This window comes from Chaetodon auriga, chromosome 17, assembly GCF_051107435.1.
Source record: "Chaetodon auriga isolate fChaAug3 chromosome 17, fChaAug3.hap1, whole genome shotgun sequence".
Taxonomy (NCBI): Eukaryota; Metazoa; Chordata; class Actinopteri; order Chaetodontiformes; family Chaetodontidae; genus Chaetodon; species Chaetodon auriga.
In genome coordinates this window covers 13,364,435-13,380,669 of record NC_135090.1, presented here as the reverse complement: position 1 = coordinate 13,380,669, position 16,235 = coordinate 13,364,435, and the positions used below count along the sequence as shown (strand labels likewise).

The 16,235-nt window shown below is 44.3% G+C and overlaps 1 protein-coding gene across 3 annotated transcripts in view; it reads left to right on the top strand.

Annotated features, from left to right (window-relative positions):
- The window catches only part of ripor2 (RHO family interacting cell polarization regulator 2), a 64,557-nt gene that overhangs the window by 42,702 nt on the left and 5,620 nt on the right, over nt 1-16,235 (top strand). For all 3 annotated transcript variants that reach the window (XM_076754305.1, XM_076754303.1, XM_076754304.1), the window contains exons 3-17: nt 1,665-1,820; nt 2,183-2,261; nt 2,965-2,988; nt 3,483-3,536; nt 10,304-10,453; nt 10,878-10,941; nt 11,141-11,184; nt 11,465-11,590; nt 11,957-12,105; nt 12,666-12,795; nt 13,833-14,582; nt 14,851-15,032; nt 15,177-15,339; nt 15,473-15,605; nt 16,072-16,233. In XM_076754305.1, the coding sequence (XP_076610420.1) occupies nt 1,665-1,820; nt 2,183-2,261; nt 2,965-2,988; nt 3,483-3,536; nt 10,304-10,453; nt 10,878-10,941; nt 11,141-11,184; nt 11,465-11,590; nt 11,957-12,105; nt 12,666-12,795; nt 13,833-14,582; nt 14,851-15,032; nt 15,177-15,339; nt 15,473-15,605; nt 16,072-16,233 (2,366 nt within the window). The remainder of the gene's footprint in view (nt 1-1,664; nt 1,821-2,182; nt 2,262-2,964; nt 2,989-3,482; nt 3,537-10,303; nt 10,454-10,877; nt 10,942-11,140; nt 11,185-11,464; nt 11,591-11,956; nt 12,106-12,665; nt 12,796-13,832; nt 14,583-14,850; nt 15,033-15,176; nt 15,340-15,472; nt 15,606-16,071; nt 16,234-16,235) is intronic.

The window sequence follows — 16,235 nt, the reverse complement described above, 5'->3', positions numbered from 1 at the left end:
CAATTGCCCAACATTTACTGATAAGCTTCTAAAATGTGAAAATGAGCTGATTTTAAGTGATAATGAATTGAACAGTTTTGGGGTTATTCACTGTCAGTCTGACAAAGGAGCTATTAAAAGATTCTGCCTTGTGCTCTGAGAAATCATGACAGCATTTTTCACTACTTTCTGACTCCTCGACTAATTGCTTAAGCAGAAACTATTGACAGATGAATTGATGATGGAAATAATCATTAGTTGCAGCCCTGGACATCAAACATCATTGAGAAATGGTCAATGTGTGCGTATCTCAATTTGCACATTTGGAGAGCTGCAAAAATTACAACTTATACCATAACTTTGATGGTTCCAGGTTCTCAAAAATGAGAATTTTCTGCTTTTCCTTCTTTTACATTATGGTAAATTGAATATTTTGATGTATTGGACAAAATCAGACATACTCTGAGAGGTTGTGATGGGCATTGTCACTGTTTTCTGATGTTTTCTGATTCAAATGATTGATTAATGAATTTAAAGATAATCAGAAGATACATTCTCATTGCAGGTCTACACTTTTGTCCATATATGATACCATAAAAGGAGTCTGTGTTGCAGCCTTTCAAACAAAACTGATGAACTCTGGTTAACTTTACCCACATTCTCCCTTGAGTCAGTCACACTGTTGTTGGTCAACTGCTGGAGGATTGTAGGGAAGAGAGTGAAGAACTCTTGAATGTCATTGATTGCCGGGAGTGTGATTGTGCCTCTGTGTGTGTGTGTGTGTGTGTGTGTGTGTGTGTGTGTGTGTGTGTGTGTGTGTGTGTGTGTGAGCTCCAGAAGATAAATGGCAGCCTTACACAGGTCAAGCACAGAAAGTGGGGGGTTGGAAGCACATGTTTGCGTGCATTCACAGATGTGTGTGCATAGTTGTGATTTAGCAGACCCCTGCGATTGATGAAGAGGTTCACCGCGGAGGTTATGTTGTGGGTTTGTGCACGTTTGACAGGTTTTTGCTGACAGTATTTGAATAACATGCAGGCTAAATGTGTCACTCCCGTGTGACTGAGTTATCTCGGCGTGAACACACTCGACGAGCCCTCTCCATCAGGCAAATGAGATGAATCCATGCTGTTCTGGTTCAAGGGCGTGCTCAGGATGCTGTAAAATAGTACAGAAATCTCATCTATGGCTGCATTATTATAGGCAGCTGCAGGCCTGGTCATCTGAAATACTGTGGAAGTCCCATGTTAAATATTAAATATGAGATGTGGTGTTGTGTCTGTGTGAGTTACTCTGAACCAGAGATTTACAGTTTTAATTTTGGGGGCTTTGGGGATGTAAACAAGGTCAGTTACACAGAGTCAGTTAGCTGCGGGCTTCAGCATGGGCCACTTTTTATTCGCCTCCATTTGTTTACATTTTGGCAAACTGGCACAATTAAAGTATGCTGAATAAGCTACTAGACATTCCTGCTTGCAGTGCACTCATGGATGTACAGACAACTATCACTGGATTACTTTGATACCAACGAAAACTTAAAAACTTGATGATTCTCAGGCAAGTTCTGCAGTTTCTGTGTGGGCTCACATGTAGATACAGAAAAGAAGGTTCCTGCTCAGGGTCCCCTCTACTGCAGTGACAATTTTTGGGTGTGTGTGTGTGTGTGTGTGTCATCGTGTGTCTAGGTGTAACTCCTTCATGGGGAACTCAGCGGTGCAGAAGAAGCCTCAGTCCAAGCCAAAGAAGCCCCACCTGTCAGGACACAAAGGAGGCAGCAGCTCCAGAGAGCCACAGCCCAAAAGACTGGAGGAAGTTTATAATGCACTCAAACAAGGCCTGGAGTGAGTAACCCATGTACTGATGTATATGTGTGTACACACCTCCCTCAGTCAGGCAATGAAAATTTCTATACACAAACTCATCAAATGTTCCAGAGAAATCATTTTTTTTTATGTTAATGAGACATCGGTCAGTTCATAAATGTTAGCATTTCCTTTAATGTGTACATTTACAGCCCATTTCCTGCTGCATATACTTACATAAATGTTTATACCAATGTGTTTACAGTATATTATGTACATACAGTACTATTTACTTGTGGTGTGCATGTGTTGCTGAATGTTATCACTCGTGCAGCCGTCATGTTTCCCCCACAGAGATCGACAAAGTTTGATCTTGTGTGTGTTCGATTTTTCTCCCGCAGTGAGTATCTTGAAGTCCATCAAACAGAGTTGGACAAACTCACATCGCTGATGAAGGACATGAAGAGGAACTCTCGGCTGGTGAGGAGCTAAACATCAGTTTTCATACAAGCAGTGCTTCAGTCCTGCCTCAGCCACATTTTAAAGGAATAGTTTGACATTTTAGGAAATATGCTTACTCGACAAGAGTTAGATGAGAAGACTGATACACTCTCATGTCTGTGCTGTAAATATTCTGATACAGCAAGGAGACAGTTAGCTTAGCTTAGCATAATGACTGGAAACAGCAGTAAGAGCAAGGAAAGCAAATAAGCGGATTTCCAAAAATGTCACAGTGACAGAAGCAAACAGTTAATAATTTTCCTCTAAATCATTCTTGGTTCCATCGTGTTTGTTTAGCTTTTGCTTATAGCTCATAAATATCTGTATGAAAGCAGCAAGAACAAAAGTTTTGGCAGCTGAGATCACTTTTCAGATCTGTTTTATTTTTTTATTGTAATGATACTACATTACAAGTCATGAACCCACATGGCAAACACGCTTTGATTTGTTACGATGCACGCAGTCGTACACACATACACACACACAGAGAATCAAGGCTGCCACTGGAAAGGTGTTTAACAGGATCTTTCTTTTGATTCCAGACAACTGCAGTCTGCTTTGTGTTATTTAAGAAGCCTCTGCTGTGCTGTCTGTCTGTACTAACTCTGTGTGTGTGTGTGTGTGTGTGTGTGTGTGTGTGTGTGTGTGTGTGTGTGTGTGTGTGTGTGTTTTCTCTCTCCAGGGAGTGCTGTACGATCTTGACAAGGTGAGCTGATGGAGGGGAGGGTCTACTGTAACAACCGCTCCAAGTTTGATGTGTGTTGAGGGGGAATCTTTGATGTTAAAAAAAAAAAAAAGAGTTGAAGAAGGGAGAAGAAAGCAACTAAAGTGAGGGAAAAAAAGGAGGGAGAAAGGAGTGAGTGGCTGATGGGATTGAGGAATAATGCAGGAAAAAGGATGAAAGCGAGAGAAAATGTGTGATGGGACAGGAGAAGACAGCTTGAGAGGGATAAGCTGTGAGATATTTTGCATATAGAAATAACATGCGCCACTTAGCTAAACATTTTGCCAGCTTGTGACAGTCATTTAATGATCATTAATGATCACATTTTTTGACATGTAAGCTCAGGCGTGCGAACTGTGCCTCATTATATCCTGTAGTATGGACATAGAAATCAATAGGTTTGCAGCTTTAAACTAAATGCACCCATGTTCTCAAAGGCACCAGCGAATGATTGCGCTGTCTCTGTCTCTCTGCAGCAAATCAAAACCATTGAGAGGTACATGAGACGCCTGGAGTTTCACATGAGCAAGGTAAGAACTGGTGATGGATTGATGTAATTTGTTTTCTGCATTTCTGTGCTCCAGCTGGAAAGCATCCATCATGTGCTGCTGAAGATTTCACGTCTCAATACCTCCCTTCATTTAAAGTGTCTCCACATCTGTAACATCCAGAAACCACGGCGCCGGTGCCCATTTCCACCTCTTTTAAAGCTTTAGTTTGACATTTGGGGAAATACGCTTATTTGGTTTCTTGCTGAGATTTTGATCGGAAGATCAGTACCACTCTCACATCTGTCCATCAGGTATGAAGCCACAGCCAACAGCCGTTAGCTTAGCTAAACACGACTTAGCAAGTTTTTGAGTAAAGCTGCAGGGTTAGTCCACGCTCCACTGACTTTTCAAGCTGGAGGATGAAGGATGTTAGGGTAGTATTGCTGTTCTTCTCTGGTTCATATATTGATGTATTAGGAAAGTTTCCAGCTGTTTCAATGGGAAGGGAAACTTTTTTCTATATATCCCTTTGTAGCCTCCTTCCTTGTTTCCACTTGGGGACATTAATCCCCTACAAGGTCGCGCAGCTTCATGGCTTTTCTTCCACATCCCCTTCTCTAGTCCTGTAATGGCCTCCCTCGCTGTGCGTCAAATCAGACGTGACAGCGGGCAATCAGTATACACACACCCAAACAACAGCGCAGCTCCCAACGTAACCATGGCTACACTAAGACGGAGCCTTTGAAGTCTCGAGGAGCGCAGAGGAGCCATCTATTGGATGACCTTAACCCTTTGTGTTCACATTCATCCTGACGGGCAGTAAAAACTCACCTTCAGACGTCCAGAAGCAGACGCGTGTACAGAACAATGCAGCAGGAGACACAGACAGTCCTCGGACAGATTTGTTGCTCATAGGAGTTTTTGAAGGGTTGAAGACGACAGTGAATCTGGGTCAGGGCAGTTACTAGGCTACAGTGAGGAGCGATTGACAGGGCGGAGATGGAGCGAACACAGAAGAAAGGACTGATGAGAGTGAAAGTAGGTGAGGGTGTCTTAGAAGATTTATCTGCGTGCGTAGTCCACTTTGACTTTGGTTACAAAAGAAAAAAACATGAGCAGATGCGACGCCTGTTCTGTCTTGTGAGGTTGTCACAGGATGCAGTTAAAACAAACACACACTCAGAGTCTTTCTACTTGACTTCCAACATGAGGCTCTTCTGTTCTTTCAGGCTCTGTGCAAAAATAGATTTGAATGCACTAGTAAATATTTGAAAGAGTGACTGATTTATCTCGTCAGGCAGGTAAAAAGCCTCAAAAGTCAAAGCGTAACTAAAAAGGAAGTTAAATTTTGCACTCTCTGTGCTTTTTCATTCTAAATATACACCCGTGCTCCTGTGCTAAGCCCTCGTCTTTTCATCGGCTTTGTGCGCGTTACTGGCTGGAGATAAAATAGTTAAAATACATGCTCAAGCCTTTGTGTTGACAAGAGTTTTTCCTTGGCATCTCTTTTGCAACAAGCAGTATTATTTCCGACCATTTGACTGCAAGAAATAGTCCTACAGTGTTGCACTTTTTCAAGTATGCTGCGCTGAAAATATTGGATGACGCTTAATCTTTTTAATGTCAACCTGAAATGTCCTTGTGCAAAAGCAGTTTTATAGGACTTCATTATTACTTGTTGAATTGTAATGTAAGTGTGAAGTTAAAAAGGAAGAGGAAATTCATGAATAAAACTAATGGCAATGCCAAATCAACTAGCAGCCTTGAATGCCCCCTGCCTGCCTCATAACAGCTATTGCCTTTACACACACACACACACACACACACACACACACACACACACACACACACACACACACACACACACACACACACTCACTCCCTCCCAGGACAGGTCCATTTTCCAAACCTCAGCATCAGCAGATAGCTATTGAGTGAGATCAATTGTTGAGTGTCCAGCTAAGAGAATCAGCCAGCCACAAAAGCATCCAGGTCAGGAAATTAAATCATCCACACACACACACACACACACACACACACACACACACACACACAAGCGAACCTCATCCACATATAAGAGCGGCTCTTGTTGTGAACTGATGCTGTGGTACTTAAAGTAGGTTGATAATTAGCCTTTGACAGAGCTCTGACACTGTTTGTGTTTATTCAGCCATCAGTTTTACATCTAGCAAGCAGAAAAGCCAGTTGTGTTTGTGGGTAATACGCTGTGTCGAGCTAGACGGATAAATGGGTGTATATGTGGACTGATAAGTAACAAGAAATGTCAGTGCAGAAATGCCAAACTAGATCTGAGGTCATTTAATACAAAACTTCAAAAACAAATCTAAAGGATCTCTATCAGGATTGTTGGTTTATGTTATGTGTTATATCTGATATATCGTTAGCAGTTTAGTTAAAATATTAATATCAGTCTCAGCCTCAAACATCCAGTATTGGTCCACGATAATGTTTTGAGGGATGTGTGTACATTAGCATTTTGGTTTTATGGGGACTGACTAGCTTTTGGAGGCAGCCTCAAGTGGCCACTCAAGGAACTGCAGTTTTTGGCACCTCTGCATCGGTTTAATTTTTCAACGCCGGAGGTTGCTGCTTGGGCAAAACAGGAAGTAGATGGAGGAGGAGGAACCACCATCACCTCTATATTTATCAGCTTGTGCCATCAGACAAGTTGATGATTACCTCAGAGGTGAAAACTGCTGATTCAGTTGAGCAATAGGCAGGAAATGGACAACAATGAACTCCTGTGTGCCAACATCTAGAGTATCTGATCTGAAAATAGATGTGTATAACTCAACGTTAGGTGATCAGTCAGTCTGTACAGCAAACTGAGTGTTTGTCAGTGTCTTACGGGGACAGTGGCAGGACAATAAAAAGCCTTCACTGTTATATATTCAGGTCCATTCATCTGTGAGCTACAATAGGTGTGTACATGTTTGTCAGTGTTGGTGCTCCGGCTCAGGCTTGTCTCTTTGTTCAGGACAGCTGCCATGAGGGATGACTTAACAATCGTCCATCAGCAAGTTGTTTGTGTGTGTGCATGTGTGAGAGAGACTCACATCAGCCCAGTCTTTTGTTCCTCTTCATACTGCCGGCTGCCTGCAGATGTCCCAGCAATAACTGGCACACATGGAGGAGGCAGGTGGCACAATACAACCCCTGTGATGTCCTGCCTGGGTTAGAGTCTGCGCTGTGTGTGTGTGTGTGTGTGTGTGTGTGTGTGTGTGTGTGTGTGTGTGTGTGTGTGTGTGTGTGTGTGTGTGTGTGTGTGTGTTTTGGCTGCTAGTTTCAGCAGGGCATCATTAAAGAGATGAGTGACAGAGATTGAAGGTGAGAAGAGTGGCTGCCAGACGCTTCCTCTTTCCCCAAGAGAGAGAAATTGTGTGTTTGTGTGTTAACCATGTGCCAAATTCAATCCAGGATGAGTGTGAATGCTTTGCATGTGATTATTTTTAATATAGGGCCTTTTTGGTTTCCCCCCTTCCCTTGAATGCTAATCTTGCCACCAACACACACACACACACACACACACACACACACACACACACACACACACACACACACACACACAGGCCCACCAATCCCCAGAGAGGGGCTTGTGTGTTTGATGCTGTTTGATGTGGCCCGCCTGTTTTAATCTGCTTATAATCACTCGGCCCCTGGCAGAAAGTGTGTGTGTGTTTATGTCTGCGTGTGTGTGTGTGCGCGCGTGCATGCATTTGTGTGTGTGCAGTTGTGTGCGTGCGTGCGCCATTATCCTCCGATCCAGGATAATGGCCATATCTTAAGAGGATTCCTGCCATATCCTTAAGATTCTCTGCTCATATTTAAAATCCCTCCATTTAAAGTCAGATATACAGTAGATACAGAGACAATCCTTTAAAACTCTCCGTGATACTTACCTCCAACTGCTGTCAAACCACCAAACAAGTGTTATTATTTAGTATTTTACAAGGATTAGCTTGGGAGGGACTTCAGATTACAAGAAATAAGAGCTAAAATGGATATTTCACCCTTAATAAATGTGAGCACAATGTTATCCTCAGCCTGGGCATAATTGATTCCCCAATAAAGATTTTCCCATAATCCCCCACTGGGTGTCTGAGCCATGCAGGTTTTGTCATCCTACTAAGCTGTAATTAATACAGGGACTCTGTGTCCAATGGAGGGCTGAATTTAGAATACATTTACATTTGCTATCTCGTCACATCTGGTAAGACTTAATTAAGATGGTTCAGGTGTTTTTTTTTTTATAGGATGGTGAAATATCCCTTTCAATGAGCACACTGGTGTCATATTTTGTCTTTCTAATTCACAGAGATGATGAGAAAAAAAGAAAAATAAATATATTATTGATGCCAGGAAGGTTATGGATATAAAGTTGCACACTGATCTTTTTTGTCTCAGTGAGGGTGGGTTTTTGAGTCTAAAACCCCAAAATATTCATTTCATTCTCATGAAAACTGACGAAATCAGAAAATATTATATGCATTCGAAACACTGGAACCAGTGGATTATTGCCATTTCTTCCTATAACATGACCAATTCAACCCAAAAACTCAGGAAGATAAATGAAAGGATTAAACACAGATAAACCATATGCACGTGTGTATTTATGTCGGGGTGTGTATCCAAAGGAGCATGCTAGCTTGCGAGATCATTAGTGTTTCCTTTTTCTGTTGCCCAGCCTCTTCCCTGCTTTCATGTGTGTATGTTTTTTATCACACTCGATCCATCTGCCTGTGTTGAGGTTTCTGTCTTTACGTTGTTTGTGTTTTGCCTTTTGCGTTTCTTCTTTTTCTGGGGTGAAACATGCCCGAGGCGCGGCAATATGCTGATGGCAGTCCTCTGGAGTGGAGCTTGGCTGACCTTCAAAAGGACATTTCCTTGAAGGCAGCGAGGGGCTATTGTAATTGGGGGCAAAAAATAGCTTAATTAGCCGATAATGATATGATTACTGATTGCTTGAGAAGAATGACGGCTATTCATCATCCCCAGTTTGTGAAAGCCCAATTTTATTACGGGGGCACATCATTTTCTCCAGATGAATAACCCATTGTAGGAGCCCACTCATTAATGAGAACAGTATTGTAGTATTTCCTGATCTAATCAGTGCAAAAGTTCACTTGGATGAATGAGTTTCCTCTGACTTCAGCTAAGCTTCCACCGCTCATGTTGTTTTTGTTGTAAACAAACATGTGTTAAAGTTGTCTATTGGTGGCTCTGAACCAGCTCCACGCCAATCAGAGAGCTGAGAATAACAGTGGTGGTTGGAGGGTGTTTTATAGCTGGCTCAGCTCAGCTGCTGCAGCCCCGCCACATACACCACATACCACAGACAGACAGACGGGGCTGGGTCCCAGTCGGGGGTTGGGGGAGCTGAGGGGGGCTGGTTGGTTTGAGGTGGAGTAGGTGGGGTTTTTATGTACGCGAGCCAAGATAAGTTATTATAGCATCATCAGGCTATGTTTCCCATCCTCTAGAACAGAAATGGCACTTTCACTTTTTTTATATTCCCTCATGTGCCCACCCACCACAGCAGCAACATGCTCTCCATGCACATGTAAACATGTCCTCATGCTCAGTCACACAGTCTTCGATTCAGACACAAAGATGCACAAACAAACATTCAGAGAAGCTGTTAGGACGACAGGAGCCCGAATGGCCCATTTTCTCCTGCTTCTCCCTAATGAGAGCCATAAAGAGCGCGAGGCATCAATATTTCAGTGCTCTCGTCAGGCGGGCTGCAATATTTCCCTTTGATGAGGCTCATCAGAGGTGTTTTGTTTTTGCCCGGCTGCCACTCCGATCATATGTGAATTCAGGAAGCCCCAAAATCAGACAGACAGGACGCTGAGAAGCCGGACTGCTGGTGGATTGTGGTTTCTGGGGGAAATTACTCGGCAAAAGTGCTTTTTTTTTTCTTCTTTTTTTTTTTGCTGCTGTTTGAACTCGGTTTTGTTTGATAAGAAATTGCGTTTATTTTTAGCCATGCTAGCAGCACGCTGCACGCTCCACTACCTTTTGCTTTCCAGAAAAGTGAGTTTCTCAACTTACACACTCGGTAAAACTATAGTTGCTCCGTTACAACATCATCCTATCTTGATGAGTTCAATCCAGTGGAAACTCCAACATTTCAGCTCTCTGTGCTGCAGCAGGATGTTGATGGACTCGTTCCCTGTGGGTTTTGGTTACATCAGGCTGGTGTTGCAAATTGAAGTCGGGCAGACGTCTCCAAATGAGCTCTAAACGCCGTCTGTTGTTCCCCGCTTTGGGAGTGTCCCACTGGGGTCGCTTACTGGGACAGCATAGGCGTCTGCCACTGGAGGCTACGGTTACACTGATGCATACCAGCTGTATCTGTCCACATGCTAACCTGTCATTTAGACCGTCTTGTATACATTTAGTCAGTGTTTCATTCTCAATAATGCCTGTTTTTGCTCTTGTTGAAGACCCGTTGATAAAAGTTACTGAATACTGCACAAGCCCAAAGCTGTGTTGGGCATCCATGAATGAATCCCAGTGAGATGTGAACACATCCAGAATAATTTAGATGGCAGTTGGAAGGTTTTGAGGAGTTTGCTTCCTGCCCAGGGATGTTTTGATGTAACGTATGGAGGGTTTCAAACTTCAAAGACTTGTTTCGTTTCATTAGTGCAGAAGTTTCTCTCTCTCTTGCGTGTGTGTGTGTGTGCGCGTGCTAACGAACGTGAAAGTTTGTGTGTGAATGCACGCGCGTCCTCATGGAACATTTATTAAAGATGGAGGGACTCTGTGTGCGCTTTCAGGTGGACGAGCTGTACGAGGCCTTCTGCATCCAGAGCCGTCTGAGGGAAGGTGCCAGCCGGATGAAGCAGGCCTTTTCCTCCTCTCCCTCCACTAAAGGCACCAAGGAGAGCATCGCGGAGGTCAACCGCCGCTATAAGGAATACACTGAGGTACTGGCAGAGAGCATCGTCTTCAGTGTATGAGGAGGAGTTTTGCATGAAAACGCTTATTTAGCATGTAGAAGTCATACAAAGGTATGTGAATAGTCAATAAATTGCACCTCATTTCATCTACAAGTCTAACAATATGCATTAAATATTGGGTCACACAGGTACTGATGACTGCTTACACTGCCATCTGTAAACACTGACATGTGTAGTCAAACACCTCCAGAATGAGCTTTAAATCCCAATAACACACACACACACCTGTCATCACCGTCCCGAGGGCTTAGAGACCAGCCGTGCCCCCGCACCTTTGTGTTGACCGGCTTTGTCAGAGTCTCTCGAGATAACTTGATAACTATTGTTGCTCTTGTCATGTGAGACAAAGGGCTGTTTATGTGATCAGTCTTATCTTTTCCTCCCTCGACAGAACATGGCCACCTTCGAGAGCGAACTCGAGAACCTGCTCGGAGAGTTTCACATCAAAATGAAAGGTGAGATAAGAGGAAATCTTTCTAATGAGGAGTAAACCCATTCACAGACTGACATGAGTGGCAAGAAATCACTAATGTTTCCAACCATATTTCGGTCACATCTAATCCTCATTCTGTATTCAGTGCATAACCTTGTCTGCACTTTTTCCTTGTATTCTGTCCAAATGTTTTCTAAAAATCAGTTTCCTCTCTCTGACAGGTTTGGCAGGCTTTGCCAGGCTCTGTCCTGGAGACCAGTATGAGGTGAGTACCTTCATATTTTATGTCACACAGAGCCGTTAAGAACTTGACTTTCATGTTGAAGCCCATGTGTGAAAACCATTTAGTTAAAAGTTAGGATAAAATATACTTTTAGCTCAAGTATAAAATTACAAGTCAGAGATTGGAGGAATAAGATGTGTCCCATCTCACCCTCCATGTTGCTATTGCGTCTAAACTCTGAGGCTGTCAAAGTTGTGTCCTTTCTCTGGCTTCAGGCTTACGTCTCTCCTTTTGTACACCGCCTTCCCTTTCCTCCCTTCAGATCTTCATGCGGTACGGTCGCCAGCGGTGGAAGTTGAAGGGAAGGATTGAAGTAAACTCCAGACAGAGCTGGGACGGAGATGAGATGGTCTTCATGCCTCTCATCACTGATCTTATCAACATCAAGGTACTGTAGAAATCCAGATAAGATAACTTTGTACTCAGGTGACACAGAGAGGGGTATAAAAAAAAACAAGTTAAAATCAGATTTAGAGCTTATATGTAAGTTTGTATTTCATGCACAATATCCAGGATGGATTGGTGATCATTCTGAAAGGTCATGATTATACTTAAAGGTATATTATACAGAAGGTTCCTAAAAGTTTATCATCAGTGACGACCCATTATTAGAAGTGTCTGAGAGAGACCCTGCTCTCTGTCTGTATTTTCCTATTTTCCTCTTATTTTATCTTATAGACTTATTAGACTTATCTGCTGACATCAGAAGAACCTCTGTTAATTTAATTATCGTTTTGCCTTTGGCCGCACTCAGGTGACGGAGCTGAAGGGCCTGGCCACTCACATGCTGGTGGGCAGCGTGATCTGTGAGACCAAGGAGCTGTTTACCGCCATGCCTCAGGTGGTGGCTGTGGACGTGAACGACCTGGGGACCATCAAACTCAACCTGGAGGTCACGTGGTAGTAAGTAGGCCAAATTTGATTCAGCCTCGTCGAAGGTGTTTGCTGATGCGAGCGTCAATCATAGTATCGTCTCTAAGTGTAAATTGACAGTATAGATATGAGATTGGCTGGATTTTATGGACATTCACTGGATTCATTTCATGTTCAGTTCACTAAAGTTTCAATGAAATTTCATTAGGATGATTACGTTTTGTTTTGGGTTTTGGAAAGGGATAAATGTTGGATTAGCAGTGTTTCAGTCAGATATAGCGACAGCCTCTCAACAACAGTGATGCTTTCTATGGATATTTGGATTCATGCTCAGTCAGTACGTCAATCACTGGCTGTGTTGAGTTGCCAGTGATCACCTACTGTACAATATTCAGTGTCTTGACTTTAAATTCAGTCTACATTACATGTTGTTTTCTGCCACCTGGTGGAGAATCATGGTCATTACATGTTATGGAAGTTAACTGAGCAAATCAATCCTGCTTTTTGACATAAGCAAATGAATTAGATCCCATTTGCAGTACATGTAAGAAAGCCTGGATAAATCAGAATGTTTTCATTCCTCCATCCAGCCCCTTCGATGTCGAGGACCTGACTCTGTCAACCGGCAACGTGAGCAAAGCCACAGCGCTCCAGAGACGAGTGTCCGTCTACAGCCAGGGCACGCCGGAGACCCCCACCTTCCAGGACACCTCCTTCTTTGTGAGTCAGACACACAAACCTCCTTTAGCTTCACCGGTGTGGTGGTTTTATAGTTTGTAGAACTGAGAGCAGCAGCTTCTGCTGTTTTTCCTTCAAGTCAATGTAAATCACCATCTAGGCTAGAAGAAACTTCATGTTTTTTAGTATTATAACTTGGTGAATTGAGGCAAAAGATGACATTTTGTCTTGTTCACCTCTGTAGTCTCTGCACACTAACCTGAGTTCGCACCCTAATGTATGGATATTTTTATCACGGCACACGTTTTTTCTGTTGATTCATCATGCTTACTGTATGTTAGCGACAGTAGTGCTACCCCTAAACTAACCCTCACCCATTTCCCTGCTATCCTCCTCTCCTTTGCATTTCTACATCAAAACCCCTTACCCACACTCTGTCCCACTTTACACATTTATCCATCCCTCCTGTATCTCACTCACCCGCCCTCACTCAAATACCCAACACCTTGTCCTATTTGCCTGCGTGCATTGTGTAAAGAAGTGGCGGCCCTATCCCGTGGAGCGCCAGCGCCTCTCCTTCCTGCACATGCTCCGAGACACTCTGCTAGAGAAGCTAAGGCGCAGTCGCTCGTTTGGTGACCTGGCCTCACTCCGGCCAAGGCCCAAATCCAGTCTGGAGGTCTATGTGAGTGTGTTGTGGGCCCCCCCGACCCTCCTAACCTGACTTTTGTGTGCCCCCTACCTCACTGACATGAAGGGGATGGACACACTTGGGCTTGTCAGTCCCTTTCTGTGGGCTGCTGAATGCCATGTGTGGCTTTTTGCATGTTTGTTTGCATGACATGCTTTAAGCTGTTTGTGTTCTCGTTATGTTTTTCTATTCAGATTTACCTTAATGTGAGCAGATGTGGTCATAAGAATTTAGAGAGTAAAATGCAGTGAGAGTGGATGTTTTAAGTATCTCTTTTTCCACTTGAGAGAGCTTTCTCTTGTACTTTTTTGTCTTACATGCACTGATTTCAAGCTATATCTCCCATCTGTTTTGTTACACATATTTACTCTCCTGTCCCTCCTTTCAGTCCACTTTACCAGACGATGTCTTTGAGAATGGTGGCTGCGGCGTGGCCGAATGCAAGCGTCTCTCCTTCACCTTCTCCGACACCTCTGGTTCCACGCCCAGCCCCAGCCCCGCCCCGAGCTCCCACTCCCCGGGCCAGTCCAACCCAGAGATCACAGTCACTCCTCCAGAGACAGAACCGTCACCTGCACATATCCTCCCAACAAGGGAGGATTCCATCGCAGAGGAGCATTTAGTGGAGGAAGAGGAGGAGGAGTATGAAGAGGATGGGGAGACGGGTAGTAGAGGAAGCAGAGCCACCAGCGCCAGCCTTGCCAGCGATGAAGCCGAGGTGGCGGAGGACTCTGAGTGGGAGCGCACAGAGTCCCAGAGAAATTCAGGCTCCAACTGCGGCTCAGCTGTCCTGTCACTCTGTTCTGACGGCCACCTGTCTACAGTGGCTCCAGAAGATGTTTTCTTAGATCACACTGACGAACTGAAACCTGTGGAACTGGACACAGAGGAGGCGGGCAGCCTGACCAGGCAGCTTGTGAAGAGGCTGACTTCTTCGGAAATTGTGCCGCCGAGTGGGAGCTCTACGGAGGGCGGAGGGAGCCTGAGCTGGGCAGGAGAGGGAAGCAGGGCTTTCCTGGAGAGCAGCCTGGAGGAGGCCATCCACAGCCTGCTGATGAAGCTGGAGTCGCTGACTCACCGCTGCCGAGAGCTGCAGGACCTGGAGCAGGAAGTGATGCGTCTGGAGGACCTGCTCAAGGTGCTGAACCTTTCTGTCTTCTCTCTAATTTATATGTGGACAAGATCTCATATGGGAGTGGTTTCAGGGAATGTCACTTTCAACCAAATGATAAATATATATTTACTTATTTCTTTGTTTATTTTTACTTAATTCCTTTTCCTTTTACAGTACTTTTGGGTTTGGCCTGATTCACCTGTCAAAACATCAGCTATGTGGAATAGACTGTGGCTAGGATTTGTAAAAGGTTATTAACCCTCCATCTCTGCCTCCACCTTCCTGTTCTCAGTGTCGACTCCCGGGTCACAGGAGCCGGTCATCCAGCCTCAGTCTGACAGTGGAGAGTGCCCTGGAGAGCTTCGACTTCCTCAACACCTCTGACTTTGATGATGAGGATACTGGAGATGATAACACCGTCCTCAGTATCCCACAGAGGTCTCCGCTTTTTGATACAGACGGAGAGAGGATCGGGTGAGCTGGAGACGAATGGAGTGTCAAAGTAGCACTCAACTAAAAACCATTTTAATCTACTCTTAACGTTATGGGACAGTAGATTACAGTCCTGTGTGATGCTACTGCCACCCGGTGGTGACTCTGGGTACTTGCCTCTCATAGGGTCCAACATCCAGAGGCCAGAGGGCACCTGAGTGAAGCCCTGACAGAGGACACCGGAGTGGGCAACAGTGTGGCAGGAAGCCCCCTCCCTCTCACCACTGGAAACGAGAACCTGGACGTGGCTATCGTCATCCACCTGCAGTACTGTAATCACCTCATACAGGTGGAGCTCCTTATCACATCTGACATCGTGTTTTGGGTTATAAAAGATAAATAAGCAGATATAGTAGAAATTATTTCTGTTTGCCATGTCAGCTGCTTACTGCGACTTTGTTTATCTCTTCCTGTAATGGCAGCTGTTGACCAGCGGGGTGGGTGTGTGGCAGCGTCGCAGTCTTCTCCTCAAACTGTCCATGCAGACTCAGCTGTTGGAGGAGCTAGCAGAGATCAGTGTGGACAGACTGGGAGCCATTACATCTGCTGCTGATGGTAGGTGCCAAGGGTCAAAAAAAAAAACAAGTTCACCAGTATTTAAATGCACACAGTGCCATGCATGCATGTTGTTGCATCTCTATACCGATTGACAAGTCACCGTGGTTGCGACTTATCAATCACAAGGTAGCCACACCCTTAAGCTTACCCTGCTTCATTGATTCATCTCATCCATCACGCTGTATTGAAGAAGACTTGTAACTAATGACCATAAACTCATAAGGAAAATGTTTACTGAGGTAATGAATTAAGTGAGAAGTAGAGTAATTTCCCCATAGACTTCTGTATAATCCCATATAATTGCCACCTGCTGGTCATTAGAAATAATGCAGGTTTAAGGCACTTCTGTAGTCTGTGTTACTATTTAAGTGCTGTGTGAAAAATCCTTACCAGGCAACTAAAAGGACTTTGTTTGGTTTCGAGCAGCTGACCTTGTGTTTTTGTTTTTGTTTTTTCCTCTCAGTCCTCCCAGGCCTTGCGGAGCGCCCACAGCTGATGACTCTGTGGTCAGAGTGCAGCGGGTCTGCAGGGCTTTTCCACACCACACTGGACAGAGTGTTCAAACACATGAACCAGCGCTACACGGCGGTGCTGCAGGAAAGACACCCACACAGCGCAGACACAGGT